The 19467-nt window shown below is 40.9% G+C and overlaps 1 protein-coding gene across 6 annotated transcripts in view; it reads left to right on the forward strand.

Annotated features, from left to right (window-relative positions):
• spag9a (sperm associated antigen 9a) overlaps positions 1-19467 on the forward strand; it is a 115207-nt gene that overhangs the window by 14583 nt on the left and 81157 nt on the right. For all 6 annotated transcript variants that reach the window (XM_047037362.1, XM_047037365.1, XM_047037363.1 and 3 more), the window contains exons 2-5: positions 16490-16610; positions 17691-17761; positions 17880-17968; positions 18152-18302. In XM_047037362.1, the coding sequence (XP_046893318.1) occupies positions 16490-16610; positions 17691-17761; positions 17880-17968; positions 18152-18302 (432 nt within the window). The remainder of the gene's footprint in view (positions 1-16489; positions 16611-17690; positions 17762-17879; positions 17969-18151; positions 18303-19467) is intronic.

Here is a 19467-nt window from a genome sequence, read left to right on the forward strand (position 1 = left end):
GAGGCCTGCGGTGTTATACCAGAAAAAAACACTGTAAACAATCACTACTTTGGAACGCAAACAGATATTTCAACCAAACTTGGCGTGTTGCATGAGTGCAACAGGTTGTTGTGACTTAATTGTTGCGCAAGTGCTATGGAGGCCTTGTCCTGCTCTGGACTGCTTGGCCCCTCCATTGCTGCTTGCAGCTATATTTATTATTATTATTCTTAAGACTGGGTGTCTATGGCAGCCCCTAGAAGCGCTTGGTCGAAAGTTGTGAAATTTGGTACACTCATTAGGGACAGTCCCCTGGTTCAAGTCACAAAGTTTCATGTCCCATACTTTGGCACTCTAGCGCCACCAACGGGTCAAAGTTGGAGTTGTGTTTACACACGCAACTTTTGAACCGTATGTCCCATTTTCAAAAGTGAGGTACCATTGGACTCCCTGGATCAAGCCGAGTGCAATGCACACCATGGCGTCAATTTCCGGTTATATAGATTTTCCACTATTTCCGGTTTTATCAAAAACCTTTAAAAGCCTACTCCTCCTACAAATTTTGTCAAATGTTCTTCACAATTACCAGATATGATCTTCAGACCAAGCCTCACAAAAGTTATCGAAGGATATTTGATTTTCAAAACCGTTTGTCCGGTACAGCCAATCAAATTCTGCAGAAAAGCCGCCAAACAGGAAGTGAAGCCATATCTCAGCAGTTCTTTGAAGCAGTGACACCAAAGTTGGTACGCCTACTCGGAACCTTATTCTAAGGATGTCCTCCAAAAATGGTGTCATGTGACTAAAAGGGGGCGTGGCCGGAAGCATAAACGTGTTTTGGCTAATAACCGTTGAAGTGTTTAACTTAATAAAGTAATTTCTTTGTCTGTTGATGTCTTGTGAGATCAAGCCTGGCCATTGATAACTTTTCATAATAACCGAATTGATGCGGCCGCCATTTTGGATTTCATGGAAAAGTGTAAAAACCTTTTACACGCCCCAAATGTTGTCCAATGTTTACAAAATTTGGCACAGATGATCTTCAGACCAAGCTTCACAAAGGTGTCGGGATGGATTTTACATTTTCAAAACCGTTTGTTCGGTAGAGACGATCAAAGGCGGTGGCGAAGCCGCAAAAGACACGTGAGAGCGTAACTCAGCAACCATTTGTGCGATTGTCACCAGACTTGGGTTCCATCGTTCCAACAATGAGCAGAGGAGGCCTGTGGTGTTATACCAGAAAAAAAACACTTTGAACACTCAGTTCTTTGGAACGCAAACAGATATTTCAACCAAACTTGGCGTGTTGCATGAGTGCAACAGGTTGTTGTGACTTAATTGTTGCGCAAGTGGTATGGAGGCCATGTCCTGCTCTGGACTGCTTGGCCCCTCCATTGCTGCTTGCAGCTATATTTATTATTATTCTTCTTCTTAGGACTGGGTGTCTATGGCAGCCCCCATAAGCGCTTGGTCGAAAGTTGTGAAATTTGGCACACTCATTGGGGACAGTCCCCTGGTCTAATTCACAAAGTTTCATGTCCCATACTTGGGCACTCTAGCGCCACCAACGGGTCAAAGTTGGACTTGTGTTTACACACGCAACTTTTGAACCGTATGACCCATTTTCAAAAATGAGGTACCATTGTATTCCCTGGATCAAGCCGAGTTCAATGCACACCATGGCGTCAATTTCCGGTTATATAGATTTTCCGCTATTTCCGGTTTTATCAAAAACCTCTGAAAGCCTACTCCTGCTACAATTTTTGTCAAATCTTCTTCAAAATTACCAGATATGCTCTTCAGACTAAGCCGCACAAAAGTCAATGTAGAGCATTTTGATCCCCACAACCGTTTGTCCGTGAGAGCCAATCAAAATCAGCAGAATAGACACCAAACAGGAAATTAAGTCTTATCTCAGCAGTTCTTTGAGGCAGTGACACCAAATTTGATATGCCTACTCGGAACCTTATTTTGAGTATGTCCTCCAAAAATGGTGTCATGTGACTAAAAGGGGGCGTGGCCGGAAGCATAAACGTGTTTTGGCTAATAACTGTTGAAGTGTTTACCTTAATAAAGTAATTTCTTTGTCGGTTAATGTCTTGTGAGATATCAAACTTGACCATCGATAATATTTCATAACAACCGAATTGACGCGGCCGCCATTTTGGATTTTATGGAAAAGTGTAAAAACCTTTTACACGCCCCAAATTGTGTCATATGTTTACTAAATTTGGCACAGATGATCTTCAGACCAAGGTTCACAAAGGTGTCGGGATGGATTTTCCATTTTCAAAACCGTTTGTTCGGTAGAGACGATCGAAGGCGCCGGCGAAGCCGCGAAAGACACGTGAGAGCGTAACTCAGCAACCATTTGTGCGATTGTCACCAAACTTGGGTTCCATCATTCCCACGAGGAGCAGAGGAGGCCTGTGGTGTTATACCAGAAAAAAAAACACTTTGAACACTCACTACTTTGGAACGCAAACAGATATTTCAACCAAACTTGGTGTGTTGCATGAGTGCAACAGGTTGTTGTAACTTAATTGTTGCGCAAGTGCTATGGAGGCCATGTCTTGCTCTGGACTGCTTGGCCCCTCCATTGCTGCTTGCAGCTATATTTATTATTATTATTCTTAAGACTGGGTGTCTATGGCAGCCCCTAGAAGCGCTTGGTCGAAAGTTGTGAAATTTGGTACACTCATTAGGGACAGTCCCCTGGTTCAAGTCACAAAGTTTCATGTCCCATACTTTGGCACTCTAGCGCCACCAACGGGTCAAAGTTGGAGTTGTGTTTACACACGCAACTTTTGAACCGTATGTCCCATTTTCAAAAGTGAGGTACCATTGGACTCCCTGGATCAAGCCGAGTGCAATGCACACCATGGCGTCAATTTCCGGTTATATAGATTTTCCACTATTTCCGGTTTTATCAAAAACCTTTAAAAGCCTACTCCTCCTACAAATTTTGTCAAATGTTCTTCACAATTACCAGATATGATCTTCAGACCAAGCCTCACAAAAGTTATCGAAGGATATTTGATTTTCAAAACCGTTTGTCCGGTACAGCCAATCAAATTCTGCAGAAAAGCCGCCAAACAGGAAGTGAAGCCATATCTCAGCAGTTCTTTGAAGCAGTGACACCAAAGTTGGTACGCCTACTCGGAACCTTATTCTAAGGATGTCCTCCAAAAATGGTGTCATGTGACTAAAAGGGGGCGTGGCCGGAAGCATAAACGTGTTTTGGCTAATAACCGTTGAAGTGTTTAACTTAATAAAGTAATTTCTTTGTCTGTTGATGTCTTGTGAGATCAAGCCTGGCCATTGATAACTTTTCATAATAACCGAATTGATGCGGCCGCCATTTTGGATTTCATGGAAAAGTGTAAAAACCTTTTACACGCCCCAAATGTTGTCCAATGTTTACCAAATTTGGCACAGATGATCTTCAGACCAAGCTTCACAAAGGTGTCGGGATGGATTTTACATTTTCAAAACCGTTTGTTCGGTAGAGACGATCAAAGGCGGTGGCGAAGCCGCAAAAGACACGTGAGAGCGTAACTCAGCAACCATTTGTGCGATTGTCACCAGACTTGGGTTCCATCGTTCCAACAATGAGCAGAGGAGGCCTGTGGTGTTATACCAGAAAAAAAACACTTTGAACACTCAGTTCTTTGGAACGCAAACAGATATTTCAACCAAACTTGGCGTGTTGCATGAGTGCAACAGGTTGTTGTGACTTAATTGTTGCGCAAGTGGTATGGAGGCCATGTCCTGCTCTGGACTGCTTGGCCCCTCCATTGCTGCTTGCAGCTATATTTATTATTATTCTTCTTCTTAGGACTGGGTGTCTATGGCAGCCCCCATAAGCGCTTGGTCGAAAGTTGTGAAATTTGGCACACTCATTGGGGACAGTCCCCTGGTCTAATTCACAAAGTTTCATGTCCCATACTTGGGCACTCTAGCGCCACCAACGGGTCAAAGTTGGACTTGTGTTTACACACGCAACTTTTGAACCGTATGACCCATTTTCAAAAATGAGGTACCATTGTATTCCCTGGATCAAGCCGAGTTCAATGCACACCATGGCGTCAATTTCCGGTTATATAGATTTTCCGCTATTTCCGGTTTTATCAAAAACCTCTGAAAGCCTACTCCTGCTACAATTTTTGTCAAATCTTCTTCAAAATTACCAGATATGCTCTTCAGACTAAGCCGCACAAAAGTCAATGTAGAGCATTTTGATCCCCACAACCGTTTGTCCGTGAGAGCCAATCAAAATCAGCAGAATAGACACCAAACAGGAAATTAAGTCTTATCTCAGCAGTTCTTTGAGGCAGTGACACCAAATTTGATATGCCTACTCGGAACCTTATTTTGAGTATGTCCTCCAAAAATGGTGTCATGTGACTAAAAGGGGGCGTGGCCGGAAGCATAAACGTGTTTTGGCTAATAACTGTTGAAGTGTTTACCTTAATAAAGTAATTTCTTTGTCGGTTAATGTCTTGTGAGATATCAAACTTGACCATCGATAATATTTCATAACAACCGAATTGACGCGGCCGCCATTTTGGATTTTATGGAAAAGTGTAAAAACCTTTTACACGCCCCAAATTGTGTCATATGTTTACTAAATTTGGCACAGATGATCTTCAGACCAAGGTTCACAAAGGTGTCGGGATGGATTTTCCATTTTCAAAACCGTTTGTTCGGTAGAGACGATCGAAGGCGCCGGCGAAGCCGCGAAAGACACGTGAGAGCGTAACTCAGCAACCATTTGTGCGATTGTCACCAAACTTGGGTTCCATCATTCCCACGAGGAGCAGAGGAGGCCTGTGGTGTTATACCAGAAAAAAAAACACTTTGAACACTCACTACTTTGGAACGCAAACAGATATTTCAACCAAACTTGGTGTGTTGCATGAGTGCAACAGGTTGTTGTAACTTAATTGTTGCGCAAGTGCTATGGAGGCCATGTCTTGCTCTGGACTGCTTGGCCCCTCCATTGCTGCTTGCAGCTATATTTATTATTATTATTATACTTAGGACTAGGAGTCTATGGCAGCCCATAGAACCGATTGGTGCGAAGTTTTGAAATTTGGCACACTGATTTGGAACGGTCTCTTGATTATTTTCACCAAGTTTCATGTTGATCCCTGAAGCACTATAGCGCCACCAAGGCGTCAAAGTTGGAGGTGCGTTTACGCCCATAACTTTTGAACCATGAGACCGTTTTTCTTAAGTGGATTCCGTAGATGCAGACAATTCGAATGAACCTTATGGCGTCATTGTCGTCCCGAAGGTGTTTCCGTCATTAGTATTCCAAGAAATTGCTACTTTTTTCGAACTCGTCCTAGGCCGTTGTTCCGATTTTCATAAAAATCTTAACATATCACAGTGTTTCCCACAGATTATAAATCTATTTGTGCCGGGGAGGGGGGTGGGTGGTTGGGGTTGTCCGACCGGGGGGGGGGGGTCGTAATAATTCCTTTGTTAATAATTTGTTACACAGTTAATTTGTTACATTGAATATTAATCCAAAATGATTCACACCTTCACAAAATTAACAACAACTAACATATCATTTCTGCATTATGCATGTAGCAACGCTAGTGCTAAACAGCTATTTAACTGGTCGGCTCCATGACGCCGGGTAAGTAGCTAGCTCCTGAGACTCCTTAACATTCAAAATGGCGGAGAATCTATATAACTGGGTAGCATGGGTTGGACTCGTCTTGATCCAGGGAATACAACAATACCTCATTTTTGAAAATGAGACATGTGGTTCAAAAGTAAAGTGTGTAAATACACCTTCAAATTTGACCCATTGGCTAGAGGGTTTGAAATGGAGACATGAAACTTGGTGAAATTGTTGAGGGGACTGGTCCCAAAGAGTGTGCCTATTTTCACAACTTCTGACAATACGGTTCTAGGGGCTGCCATAGACTCCCATGGCAGAAGAAGTATAAATGGAGAAGGTACAATTTCTGGAGAAATTGTAGGGTGTGCTTTCTTGCATCGGTTGCAGGTGGGTCCGTTTTCCCTTCTAGTGATATTTTCAAGCATTTAGCCTACTCATATTGCGTAATTCATTAAGAAACACGCTTTGAAACAAGGAACCCCCTTTGAAACAAGCTACTGTAACAACGTTGTCACTGGCAGTATTTCAGATGGAAATGCGATTCAAATAGTACCGTCTGTTAACTGAAAATAAGCCCCCCAAAACGTAAATAAGTTTGATATTAATTTAGGGGGACATGGCTAATTCAAAAGCAGTTTGCGAAAGGCAAGCTGGCTGCCGTTGCTATCCACACTTCACTGATTGTTTGAAAGCGCCGGAAATGAGAATGTTTCTTTTGTAAGGGATAATGTATAGAACGCCGGTCATTATCGGGAAAATAAGCCCCGACAGGGCGAACAGCACCCCGACGCGAAGTGGAGGGGTTTGTTTCGCCCTGAAGGGGCTTATTTTCCCGATAATGACCCGTTCTATGCATTATCCCGCTTATTACATGGCTACTTGCCAACAAAAATAACTTAACACAGTGTGTCTTTTTACAATGTATTTGTTACCATTCGTATTGTTGATCAGCAGAGAAATAGTTCGCCAAAGACGTTGAACTTCATAGACTTTGAACATTCTTTAGGCTTTAAATCAGCTGACGTCGCTAAGCAACAGAGTACGCTGGGGTTGAAAAGTTACCGGACTACTTGCGGAGTGCTACGAAAGACGTGAATCCGAGGCTAAAAGGCCACTTCCCTTGACAGCGGTCAAATGTGCATAGCAACGGTCAAATATGAGAAAATTGTTCACCGCAGAACGTTGGGAAGCCCCATTCAAGTGAATGGAGCATTCTACAGCATTAGAGAACAGCCGTGTAATAAGACATAATAAAGTTTAGCCATAGCTGTGGCATTGAAGACAGAACTGTAGCAATGGGCGTCAGCAGCATTTTGTGAGTGGGGGGACACACATTATGCGGGGGGTCTGGGGGTTTCTCCCCTATAATTTTTTGAGATGTAGATGCAATTTCCCGCATTCTGGTGCATTTACCACAACTATTTACCATAGTTGTTATACATATACTGAGGGGCTGGACATAAAAATATTTTGAAAACTAAACTTCCCAATAAGCAATGGGACATCTTCAACTACCTGTCACCTTTCAGCACTCACCTCAGCAACAGAGCTCTCTCCACTGCCCCTGCATGCTGCCCCTGCCTCTGACTCACTCTCAATCTCAACCACCTATATCAGGAGACATGGAGATGCATTGAGCATTCTTTCATATTGATAATAATAAGCTTAATGTAGATTTTTCATATGAAGATTTCTGAGATGTAAATCGTGTTATCAGCATATCAAATTCAGAATTGGTATAGGTTTAGTAGCCTAATAATTATGTAGGCTACATTTAAAAAAAGCATCTCCCTAAAGCATGACGGGACAGTTCAGAAATGATCAAATTTGTGTTCAAACCTGTAGTCCTTTCCACAGATCACATCCTTAGGATGTAAGCTTTCAGAAAATACATGGTTTAGGTGGTTGAATTAGTTTCCCTAAATGGCACAGCCAAAAATGTATCAGCCATATAGCCTACTCTATTTACCAATACTGAATTTATTATGCATGGGCAGCATACTAATATGGAGAGATGGACGTGTCTCTTGTCTCATTAGATAACATCCTACAGGGTATAAGCTTTCAGAGGATATATGGTTTTAATGGTTGAATCAGTTTTGCCTTCATGTTACAGACTAACATGTAGCAACACAATTCTGCGAATTGCCAAAATTACAAGTTGAGCAACCTTATTTAAATTGGAAGACAATGTTAGACAAACTAGACAAACTAGCATGTTAGCTAAGGTTAACTCCAGATTAGCTCACGGTTGTTATGGCAATAAAAAAAACACCAGCAATTTCTTTTGTAGTTACTTGGAAAAAACATCCTTGTCATCTCTTTCTGCCTGAAACAGACGCCTAAATCTGAACACGGCCAAAAGCACAACTTATTTCAGACCCAGATTAAGAAATCAACAAATGTAGATATCTGTAAAACTTGCTAAAATAAAAACTATCTAGCTAGATGTACACTGTAAGCTCAATGTAGCCTACATACCTTGTTTGGCCAATTTGGTCGATTGTGGGGAAAAAGTCGAACCGTTTTTAGTTATGGAGAGCCATCGCGCTAGCTCGATTATGAGAAATGTAGCTAGAATTCACACCTCAAACAAGTTAACCTAGACGCAAAACTGTACGTCCAATAAAAAAAATAAGGATATTTTCCAAGACCCAAGACTCTGCCGAAACCATTGGTATTCTTATGTGTCTGTGCGTTCAGAAATACAACTCTTTTGGCAGTTTCCAAAACGTCACCCAATTCTGCTTTCATGATTTGGTATGTTTGGTTGCCATGGCGCAGCTGTGATCGCTAACGAGCTGGGCAGAGAGAATAAAACATTTACTTGCTGGGCAGAGAGAATAAAACATTTAGCTGGAATCCACACCTCAAACAAGTTAACCTAGATGCAAAACTATACGTCCAATCCAAAAAATGAGGATATTTTCCGAGACCCAAGACTCTGCCAAAACCAGAGATGTCCTTTATATGTCTGTGCAGTCAGAAATACGACTCTACCAGCAGTTTAAAAACACAAAATAAATTGGCTGAAAGAGGACAAGTTTTCCAACATTTTAAGGTAAAACTTGTTTCTGTAAGTTAAACTATATTAACGTCAGAGGAATCTGTTTGACAATTTAGTTGAATATCAGAAAAAGAGCTGCTCAATCATAAAAATCAAGAAGGAGCAAAATGTTTCATGTATTTCAAACTGTCACGATTCAAAATTGGCTGAATATTTGAAAAAGCGGAATCATTTGGGAATAGCTGAAGGTCTTGTGAACATTTTAAACGTTGAATGGTGTCTCTAGCTGAAAGTATGCTGAAGTAGTTAAGTTTGAAAGAGGAGGAATCGTTTTAATGATTTGAAAGGATTTACCATTACTTTTAATGGGAGAATAATTTGCACAAAAACCTTAATTCTTTAAAAAGTATAAAAGTGAGAAATACCAGAAGTCAAAGCCATCATCTCCTGAAGGAGCTGAACGTTTTGATTAAAAAATTGTAGGAATCGGTGAAAGTATGCAGGACTAGTTAAAGGCCAAAAAACCTACGGAAGAACTAAGAAGTTGGAACTAGAAAAGGTTGTTCCTGCGAAATAGCAGTGAGAATGCTGAAAACCTGAATGGGGATAGCTGACCATGCTAAAAAGCTGAAAATAGTTAACATTTTGTAGAAAGTCATTAGCTGAAGCTTCAAAGTGACCGAAAGGTATTTTAAATAGGGGCTGGAGCTGGACGAAGGCATAAAACTACAGAAAAGAGAAGACAAATTCAAAACAAAAAGTTAAAAAAATCAGAAAGAAGAGAAACAATGCATAAACATTTGAAAATGTAGGGAAAAAATATTTGCTGGAGTTTCAAAAGGCCTGAAATGTATGGTAGAAAGGACCTGCAGCAAGATGAAGGCACAAAAGTACAGAAAAGAATACAAATCTAAAGTACTGGCAGTTGGAAGATACTGCTGTGTAAGGTATTTTTGAAAGGACCTGGAGCAAGATGAAGGCAGAAAACAGAAGAAAATAAGAAGAAAAATGCTAAACAAAAAGGGGAACATTTCAGAAAGATGAGCTGCAGGAAAATGTGAAAATTGAGCAGAAAACCTGGAGCCGAGTGCACCAGCTGGGCGTAAAAAAGTTGGTCTTAACTCTGACGTCGGTCTTAGCTAAGTCCAACTTTGTAATTTGAATTTACACCAAGTGCACCAAGCTTGACAGACCAAGGTCGTAGCTACGTCTGGTTTTAAGATGCGCGTCCTTGTGAAAATGCGAAAGCGTAGATCGTTGCCAAGCAACACATTTAAGAGCCTATCAGAGCCAGTCCACGGGCTTATTAGACATTCTCTGAGCCTATCCGAAGCGCACTTTATAGCTAGCCTATCTCCCTTCAAAACAAGCCATGGATAAAGAAAAACAAAAGAAAAGGAAAATTAATTTTACTGATAGAGATATTAGAAAACATATATAGTTTGTATACTGAGAATAGAAGAGTGTTCACGGGGAAATGTATAATATCATCAACACAAACAAACAGAAACAATCAGCTGGAAATCGATCAACAACAAAATTAACAGTGGATTTCTGCTACCACGGACGACTTTCTCGCCTTAATGCCCTTACCATGTTGCCTATTAACAAGACGCGCTGCATGTGCGATCAAACTAGTGTTAGCCCTAATTGCCTATATGCCACGGTGAGCTGACGTACTTCCGCCTAAAACTCTCAGTCACCACGTTTACTTCCGCTGCAATGTAATATAATGTTACCTAGATTGTAGAGGACAGTGTATTGGGTACGTGGCTACGTGTAGCCTAAAAATAAGTGTTGGGTAAGCTACTTGGAAAATGTAGTGAGCTAAGCTACCAGTAAATGTAGCAAGCTAAGTCTCCATGTGATGTCGATTTAACCTGTAGCGTGTATCGAGCTACTTTTGTTGTGCTTGTTAGCTTTGAAGTAGCTCGCTACATGAGAAGCTACAGGTTGAATTGACATCACATGGACAGTCGACATGCCAATATTGTGTTACTGTTCAAACGTCATGCCAGGTGAATTCTTCTGTGGTTAATATCAGGATAATGTCTACCGGTACCTGCAATGTTAGTGAAATTCATGACAAAAGATAGTTGGGAATGCATCACATTTGTTTACAACTTAATAAAGGTTGACTTTTTCTCATTGATCGGTAGCACTGACACCTAATTGTTAGCCCTGCCAGACCCTGGTTTGAAACTGTGATTAACATTGAATTACGGTTAAATACATTATACCAATAAGACACTGGACAAAATACAATAGTAATAAGGATGATTAGTGCAACTGAGCGTTACAGTAACGTCGTTAGCTACTCTCGCTAACATGTACGCTAGGCAAACACTTAATTTTAACCGTACCTTCATAATTATGGACATAATTCGAAACGTAGAGTTTAAATCCTTTGTCCTTTCTTGCGGTGGCTGTGGCTGAATTAGCCTGGATAATTCTGCTCACATCTGTCAGGGATATTGTTGGGAGATCCAGGAGTGAGCGGGTGAAAAATGCAGCCATTGTTGTTGCGTTGACAGAGAGACAGGAAGTGAACGTGGTGGCTGAGACCGTGGAGCGGAAGTACGTGGCATATAGGCAATTAGGCTACCATGGATAGGATATTGGTCCGATTTTCCAACTTACGCCTGCTCCCCACTAGGCGTAAAATGTACACCCAGGTGCAGCACATAAAGGGCTTAAGTCTAACTGGTGCACTAGTCGTAACTTTAAGTTAGTCGTAACTTTCAATTCTATGTCGGACGTAGCGTACGTCCAGGCGTACGCCCAGCTGGTGCACTCGGCTCCAGTTGCTGAAGTCTGGGTTGAACGAATTTGAAGGTAAAAGGACAACACTGGAATGACTTGAACTTGCTGGAAAAAGGTAGCAACCGTTGGTCATTGGCAACAGACTGGCAACATTTCTAACCTAGAATCTAGGTTTCAGGTTCAAGACGGAGGAGAAACTAATCATGCGTAACTGCACACCCAGTCCTGTTCAGACACTTTAAGATGACATCAAAATAATAATTCATAGTGCAGGGTTGCCGATGTCCCTGGTGAGTTTCTTAGTAGGATTCAATGTGTTGATTGAATGAAACATAAAACATACAGGAAGACACTTTTTTGCAGAAGGATGATGGTGCAAGTTTTGTCCGTGGAGCATACAACGATTAATAAAAAGAATCATGTAGACGTGTTTAAGTAATCGCAAAACTAATTACTAGGGATGGGACGTATGGCACTGACGCATCGATGCTTGAGTCGCAAAACCAATACGCACAGTTTCGAAAAAGTGGTTTGGAGCTTGTGTGAAATGACGATGCCACGTGATTGATGACGTTCAATGCTTCAGACTTCTAAACCTTAGAAGAGGGAAAGAAACCAGTGCTTGTCGTCTTAATAGGAGGCGAACACTACATTGGCAGAAGCGCAAACAGTTATTAATAGAGTACATAGTTATTATTAGAGGACGATTAGAGAATTATCATTAGCAGACGAGAAGTAGGTTATATTAGCATAAGAGTATAGTTCAGCAGCAGAAGAGAAGTAGGTTATTTACATTTACATTTATGCATTTAGCAGACGCTTTTATCTAAAGCGACTTCCGAGGTTACATTAGCAGAAGAGTATAGTTCATTAGCAGAAGGGTAGTACAGTTGAGAATTATTAGCAGAAGAGCAGAAAGTAAAAGACGATCGAGTATGGATGCTACCGGAGTAAGAGAGCGATTCCCCTGAACCCTGTTATGGTACACTGCCTTTTTATATTGCACAAGCACACCCCCACTGTCCCCACAAGTATTCCCCCGATTCACAATACATATCACAAATGTAAGGAATGAGACAGCTATATAAGCAGAGTGGTTGTGTAAGCTACCACTCTGTATCAGCAGTCATTTAATACTTCCATACACTTAAGCATTCTACCGCCCTTATACTATTTGCAGAACATTACAAAGTGTGGTGTAGACCAGTACATCACAGTAAAACATATTTATTGTCTGAAAATTACACAGTTCTCAAATACACACGTATGGTTTTAATGAATGAACACGAAAATGAGACCATCACGTAGCCTTACAAAAATGAACGACATTGAATAATTAACGAGGCTAAGTACCGCCAGAAACTACTGGTACATCACATTCAGTTGGTTTAAACGGCTATCATTTTTGCTGACCACTAGATATCACTGTGCTCTCCAATTTCAATGAGTAGAACAAAACAGTAGCCTACCATTAGCATAGTAGTTAGTAAAAGAGATATTAGCAGCATCTGCAGAATTAGTAGTTGTAGTGTGGCATAAGATATAGCAGTATCGGTAGTGGTAGTAGTTGTGTTGTGGTGCTCTTAGTCTTTTAATGAGACGAGTTGACTGAATAGCTTGTCTTGTGTCTCCACTAATCAGCTAATACCAATCACCTGTGTAAGAGACTGGCGCGTGTTTGTGTGGTTGCCACGGTGATGGTGCAGCTATGGCTGCTAATGTGCTGAGGGCAGAGAATACCAGAAATTTAGCTAGAATCCACACATCGAACAAGTTAACCTAGACGCAAAACTATACGTCCAATCCAAGAAATAAAGATATTTTCCGAGACCCAAGACTCTGCCGAAACCAGAGATTTCCTTTATATGTCTGTGCGTTCAGAAATACGACTCTACCGCCAGTTTATAAATCTTGTTATTTTTTGTTTTATGTGACGAATTTGTCACCAGATTTGCATTGGACTCTATGGGGCGAGAGTTGGACTTTGTCTCGCTTTCGTGGGGCTCTGAATAAATGTCTAAGTCTGTTGGATTCCACAGACAACTGTCTACGACCAGCACAAAATTAGCTATCTATTGATCCAAAAACGAAGCATGAAGAGCGAAAATTGTGGCATTGCTGGCAAACTAGAAATACTTTTTGAAACTAATATCGAAGCTCCCCTCCACTCTAAGCGTTTCAGTCTGCACTCTAGGCTTCTCATACACACCAATGTAAATCTCAGAAACGGTTTGAAAAAGTCATGAAACATAATCAGTGATATTTAAAAAAGTTGAATAGATATCAAAAAGCTGTATTATTCAAAAATAGTGTTGGTTTTTGTCAACATTCTATTGTAAAGGGTAATAAACATTCTAAAGTCACCATTCTAAAATGGTGGCTCTAGCTGAAAGATTGAGGAAGAAGAAGGATTTGGATGTTGAAGAAGTTTTAAGAAGTGTGAAAGGATTTGAAAGAACTCCATTGGAAACCCATGTTAAAAATGTTATGAATATTGATTTATATTAATTCAAGCATACGAGGTACAAAGCTGAAAAGTAATAGCACCCATGGCATGAAACTGCTGAATTTTTTGATAGTTGAACGGTTTTATTAGCTGAAGATTTGAAGGCGCTGAAAGGTGCCACGGAAGAAATGGAAGAAAAATAATGATTTGAATAAAGATTCAAAGAACAATACTTGGAATGCTGAAGCAGCATTCCAACAATAATAAGTTGAATAAAGATTCAAAGAACAATACTTGGAATGCTGAATCAGCATTCCAACAGTAAAGATTCAAAGAACAATACTTGGAATGCTGAAGCAGCATTCCAACAATAATAATAATAAAGAAATGTCTATGTCATTTGTCTCTAAAAATAAAAAAATAAAAAATAAGAATACGTAGAAACACTTGAGGTGGCTTAGCCGCTTTGCGGCTTGGCCACCAATAAATGAGATTTATAGTCCAGTGCGACTTCTATGTTTTTTTTCCTCTCCATTACGCATTTTTTGACTGAGATTTATACCTGATATGGCAGAATTCGAGTGGCACTGTGTAGATCTGAATAGTCAAGGGATATGGTTTCAAATACAATTTATTTAGAATAAACAATTACATATGATTAAACAAAGCTTTGCTGATCAGTCGTTACGAAGGGTGCGCTAGTCACAAATCGTTCGTAAGAGTGATCCCGAACATTCAAAAATCACAACCTTATATACACTTAAGATCAAATGGCATTCTATAAGGTTAATCAATCAACGTAGCAAACTCTGTGATTGGTTCACTCAACTTAGTGACAGTTTGAAACAACACATTTCCATATCTATTGTCCCACTGTTCTTTGATGGGGCATATCTCCCCAAACCAATAGATAATAAAGCAGCAGGAGTTGTCCAGCCAAATGGTCAACTGTCCTTTGTGTGACCATCTTCAAACAAGAATTTAATTAACATCACCTATGAAGCAGGAAGGGTCAGAGCAACTAGATCCATTTATCTACCTTCCCCCAGGTCACAAGAACAATACAGCTGAACCCACATTGTCCTTAGACCAACTGTCTCCTCCCCCAGGTGTAAAAACTGTTTCAGGTCACCCAGACTTCCCGTCCCCAAACTTCATGTCTTCAAATGGTATCTCTACCAAATGAAGTTAAATCAAGTCATTGTATCAAGCTTCTTAAACTTATCTTAAAACACATTCATTGTACATATGACTAACATTTCTACAACATAGCAAGCAAGTAAGTAAGTAAGCAAGTAAGCTGGTAAATTGATCAAATTACCGTATTTTTCTGACTAGCGACTTATAGTCAGAAAAATACGGTCATTTGATCAATTTACCAGCTTACTGGCTTCGGAAACACTGAAAATGAATGGGGTTGAACATTGGAAAATACAATGTTTGGAACTATAGATCGCATGTGACACGCTTTACTTCCGCATTCTTCGATAACAATGGAAGTCTATGGAAGTGTTGCAACTCTATTTTTATATGGCTCTGGTTCGGGCAAGTGTATGGGTGGGTCCTTTTTTTTTACAGTGGGAGGAAGCGGAGACACGTCATCCATTCTTTTTACAGTCACTGGATGTGACTCTTACCGTCTGTCTTTCTAAATTCCCATGGTCTGGGCTTTAGAGCAGCCACAGCATGTGGTGGTATTTTATGCCTCTTAGTTGAGAAAGTGACACTGAAGCAGTGAGACAACCACACGTAAACACACCAAAACAACACCAAATAAATACAGACTTGTCCTGTTACCCTACCCCTAGAATAGAAGTGAGTAAGGCCCAAAAATTGGGAAATAGATTATTTCCAGGACATGTGATCCTTTGCTTCAACGGCCAGGATGGCTTTGACAGAACCTCTGTAGTTTGGTTGCTCTGCATTAACTTAGACCCGTTGTCACACCCAGAATCTTCATCTTATTTTTCTGAGATTTCCCTGTTGTGTTTCTGAGATTTCCCTGTTGTATTGTATGTTTGAATAGGAATGAGCTGCTAAGAATACCACCCGGAGAGTTGGCAGATTTATTCTGTAACACCATGTAAACTGTGTAAACATTTAGGCTATCCTCACAGTCTGCTAATTGGTATTGAGGGTGGTGGTACAAAGATGTCAATGCATTTATTCCTAAATCTGACACTTTCTCAAATTCCTGTCACACAAACCACATACACACACACAAGTCCGGAATAGTCAGGAATTGTCAGCTCAGCTGGGCAGGATGTGGAAGCTCACAATCCCTCCTTCTCAGAACACACTCCTCTGACTCCAAGAGGATGTTGAAGAGAACCTTAACTTTAGTGAGAACAAAGAAGTCCCGAGATTCTGCCTCTGTTCTCCCTCTGGCACATAAAACACTCACCTTGCTTCTCACAGAGCACATTGTGATTGAATTGCTAATGGTCTTGCATTTAAATTATGTGGGGTCATCACCATGTTGATTTTAGTTTTTGCTTTTCATAGCCATTGAACTGTCCATGAAATATGGAAAACATAACCTGAGTTCATGTACAGAGGTCCAGGGTTAGGGTTTAGTCTCCTGAGTGTCTTAGTGGGTCTTCTTATGCAATCTATTTTAACTTCAATCTGTCTGTCTGTGTGTGTCTCTGTGCAGAAGTTCATTGAGTTTGAGGACACTCAGGAGCAGGAGAAGAAGGACCTTCAGAACTACATGGGCAGAATGGAGTCCAATTCCCGCCAGCTGGAACTCAAAATCAAAAACTATGTAGACCAAAGTGAGTGTGCAACGTTCTCTCTCTCTCTCTCTCTCTCTCTCTCTCTCTCTCTCTCTCTCTCTCTCTCTCTCTCTCTCTCTCTCTCTCTCTCTCTCTCTCTCTCTCTCTCTCTCTCTCTCTCTCTCTCTCTCTCTCACACTCTCTCTCACACTCACACTCACTCAGTTCTTGCTACCCCCCTGCGTTTTCGTAAGCATCTACTTGTGTCTCTTAAGACAGAGTTGCCCTGTATTTATACAGTAACTTTGGACTGAGCTGGTTAAATAAATGAATCCATGGCCACACTGGGTGTAATTGAGATCTTTCAATTTAATATTTGTAGTATACATCTGTTTACTAAACTGACATTAAGCAAGTGAGTGAGATCCAGATAAGTAGTGTAATTTAACATGAGCACATTCCTTCTGTCTGACTGTTAACATTTCCTGGTCAGTCTACATCAAAACATGGAAATCTGATGCCAATATGAAGCACACCGCAACCTGGTGACATCATAAGGAATGGACAACTACAGTCATGGGAGGATATTGCTCAGTGGTTAGAGCATATGATTGCAGGTTCAAATCTCCCCTGTACTGTATAGCATCTGCTAAAGTAATACATTATTATTATTATGTATCCACTGATACAGCACCTGTCACCATCTTACTGTCTCAAAACACTCATTTGGTGCCAACAACACAGGTAGATGATGGACAGGTTTAGCTGTAGTTGATTCCTATTCTACATTCTGGATGGTGGAGCAGCTTTACGCCTGGCTTAGGCTAAACCTGACAAGATGTTTTTGTCACCTCCTAAATCGGCCCTTTTTAAAATATCTTGACAGAGATTAAGCTTTCAGGTCTGTGAATCCTCACACTGGTAGCACACGCCAACACCAATCTCTTTAATGGTACGATGCATGTGGGACATCTAGTGGTGGCTTACAGTCATTACACAGCAGTATGTGGACCGCTATTACAGTGGTCTGTGTGCAGCAACAAAAACATAATGGTTGTAATTAATGTGAGTGACACTCACACACAGTTGTTGTGGTTGAGAATTGAGGTGTTCTCATCAAAGACTGCTGTCCTCTCTCAGTTGGCAGGTTGGAGGAGCGAGAATCAGAGCTGAAAAAAGAGTTCAACTCACTCCATCAGAGACACACAGAGGTAAAAAAAAAAAAATATGGATAGAAATGGGGATGGAAGGGAAAGCGGAGGAGGTCAAACTTAATTGATATTGCTAAATGTTAAGTTTCCTAACTGACTTGTTATATTCTGTCTCTAGATGATCCACAATTACATGGAGCATGTGGAGAGAATCAAACTCCAGCAGCAGAACGAGTCTTCTGACTCCGGAACACTGGGCAGAGTCAGGTGAGTTCTGTACCCAGGCCATGGTCATGACTTTTTAACATGAAATATGTCAAATTTCAATGAAGATCTTGGGTCTTTTAGTCATTCATTATTGGATAACCACTTACAAACCACCACCTGTTGAACGCTTTGCATGGACATGTTGTCATTTGAAATGGTGAGTAAAATTTTTATTTCCTGCAGAAAAGAGCGCCCGCTGTCTCTGGGGATCTTTCCCGTATCCGGAGGGGGCTCCTCTATCCTCCTAGAGCCTCTTGCAAGGGCGGAGACCCCTGGTGCAGAGTCATGGAGGTTCAATGACCTGGCACATCCTCGCTCCAACGCCAGCCTCAAGGTTGGCTCTTTAAAAAAAAAACTTCATATTATTGATGGGACAGTTGGAGAAAGACAGGAAAGTAGGGAGAGAGAGGGGCAACATGTGCAGGAATAGGCAGGTTGGTTTATAACCCAGGCCCCTGTGTTAGGCATTAGCTCTTACCCAGTCAAGAGCCACTGGGCAATCCTCTTCCTTCCTCTGACATAAAAAATATATATACTTTTGTCATATTTGTTGAAATAAACTACTGCATAGACAAAAACTATCGGAAAATGTTCTATTGGAATTTTCGAATCACATATTTGTGATGTTATTCATTAACAGGTTAAATAAATCCGATATCTGGACTGTAATAAACACAACCAATAATTTTGTTCGGCCCAAACTAAATTATTGGACAGCGTTCGGACCGAATGCAATGATTGGACGGACTATTTGTCTAACCTACTTCTCTGCAGTAGTCAGGCAGCGCGTTCATGTGTTTTGGGGAGGGGGTTTAAAGGGAGGTGGTGGGCTTTCTTGGGTTGAATCCTTTCGAACCCAAAATTGCCAAAATGGAAAGGTTCGTAAAACTTGCCTGCCTTTAAGGGAATTAAAAGCTTGGTCAATTCAAAAATGTTAAATAAATAAATGTATTGAGCGGTAGGACATCTGTAGTCTTGAAAGACTACAGTGATCAGGCGATTTACGTATGTGCGCTTACGCAGCCTCACCGACAGGGGACACTGAGTTAGCTGTTGGTTAGCCCTCAAATGTACGCTCTAGGTAAAAAACGAAAAGCATCAGCAGAGCATCGACCACCCCTCTCAACAACTCATTACTGCAAACGCTATCGAGCATAGACTGTATTAAAAAACGAGTCAGTGCAGATGATTCCCAAATTTTGCCCCACCACTTTTTGACCAGTGGTGCCACCTCTGCTTTTGACATATTTTCATAGCCTTATTGTAACATGCATTATCAGTTGCAGCTCAAAACCATATAATTTACAGTTTTTTTATAAAGTAATGAAATATTGAGCAGAATTAAGTTCAGCCTGTGGGTTTGGCCATAACGGTCCCAATTTGGCCCTTCTGGAAAATTAATTGCCCACCCCTTCCATAGACTGTATATAAAGAATGGATGTAGTCATTGTGTTTTGAAGCCTCAATTTTTGCACTTCCTGGTCACCATCTGGGGTTTT

Source organism: Hypomesus transpacificus, chromosome 17, assembly GCF_021917145.1.
Source record: "Hypomesus transpacificus isolate Combined female chromosome 17, fHypTra1, whole genome shotgun sequence".
In the NCBI taxonomy this organism is placed as follows: domain Eukaryota; kingdom Metazoa; phylum Chordata; class Actinopteri; order Osmeriformes; family Osmeridae; genus Hypomesus; species Hypomesus transpacificus.